Here is a 769-nt window from a genome sequence, read left to right as displayed (position 1 = left end):
GTAATTATTTTACATTTTACCTGTTTTTGTATGTGTATGCGAGTGGCATTTTGTGTGTTTAACAAGAAATATGCCAAGCGTATATGAGTGTGGGTATGCATGTCGCTGTGTGACATTATGCAAAAGTCTACAAGAATTATAACCGACTGTATTCTGCATCTTTATTGATGTGTTCTGTCCATTCTCCCCCACCCCCGCATTTCTAACCATCATTTTCTACGCATTCTCTCCCTACCTCTTTCTCTTCCTTTATCTCTCTTACCCCACCTCACTCTATGTTTACATGTACGGCAGTGTATGTATGTAAATGTGTGTGTGCGCGAGTTTGTATATATATATATATATGTGTGTGTGTGTCTGTGTATGTGTGACTACGTTTGAATGTGTGTATGTTGTAGTGTGTACATGTGTGTGCGTGTGCGCTCATGTCTGTGTAGCACCCAGTTTGTCACCCTTCCATCAATATAACTATGTCATTATTGATCCCTTGACAATCTCGACAAACTTTTCCCCATCGTTGTTTATCTAAAGTTGTCCTGAACAATGAATTGGGTTGGTGGTTCCAGACACAGAATCGGCCTTCGTACCGAGAGAAAAGTTCAGAAGGTAAGATAATTCTAACAATAATAAGAGAAGACGAAGCGAAGCCATGATAAAGGATTTTTAGGAGATAAAAAGAAAGATGCCATTTTTTTTTTCAAGAAAGAATTTCTTAACCAGAATAAAAAGTTTTAAAGAACCACTCGTTTTTAGGTGGATTTCGTGGAAC

General features: G+C 38.1%; 1 protein-coding gene across 3 annotated transcripts in view; it reads left to right on the top strand.

Annotated features, from left to right (window-relative positions):
* LOC106871170 (uncharacterized) overlaps nt 1–769 on the top strand; it is a 106863-nt gene continuing 106094 nt past the window's right edge. For 2 of the 3 annotated variants that reach the window (XM_014917499.3, XM_014917498.3), the window contains exon 1: nt 3–606. In XM_014917499.3, coding sequence (XP_014772985.1) covers nt 544–606 — 63 coding nt within the window. In that variant the 5' untranslated portion in view covers nt 3–543. Of the gene's footprint in view, nt 607–769 lie in introns of all 3 variants that reach the window. The other variant, XM_014917500.3, reaches the window with a different exon arrangement.

This window comes from Octopus bimaculoides, chromosome 4 (assembly GCF_046866305.1).
Source record: "Octopus bimaculoides isolate indiv1 chromosome 4, ASM4686630v1, whole genome shotgun sequence".
In the NCBI taxonomy this organism is placed as follows: domain Eukaryota; kingdom Metazoa; phylum Mollusca; class Cephalopoda; order Octopoda; family Octopodidae; genus Octopus; species Octopus bimaculoides.
Note: the sequence above shows the minus strand (reverse complement) of the source record. Positions and strands in the feature narration are given on the sequence as shown.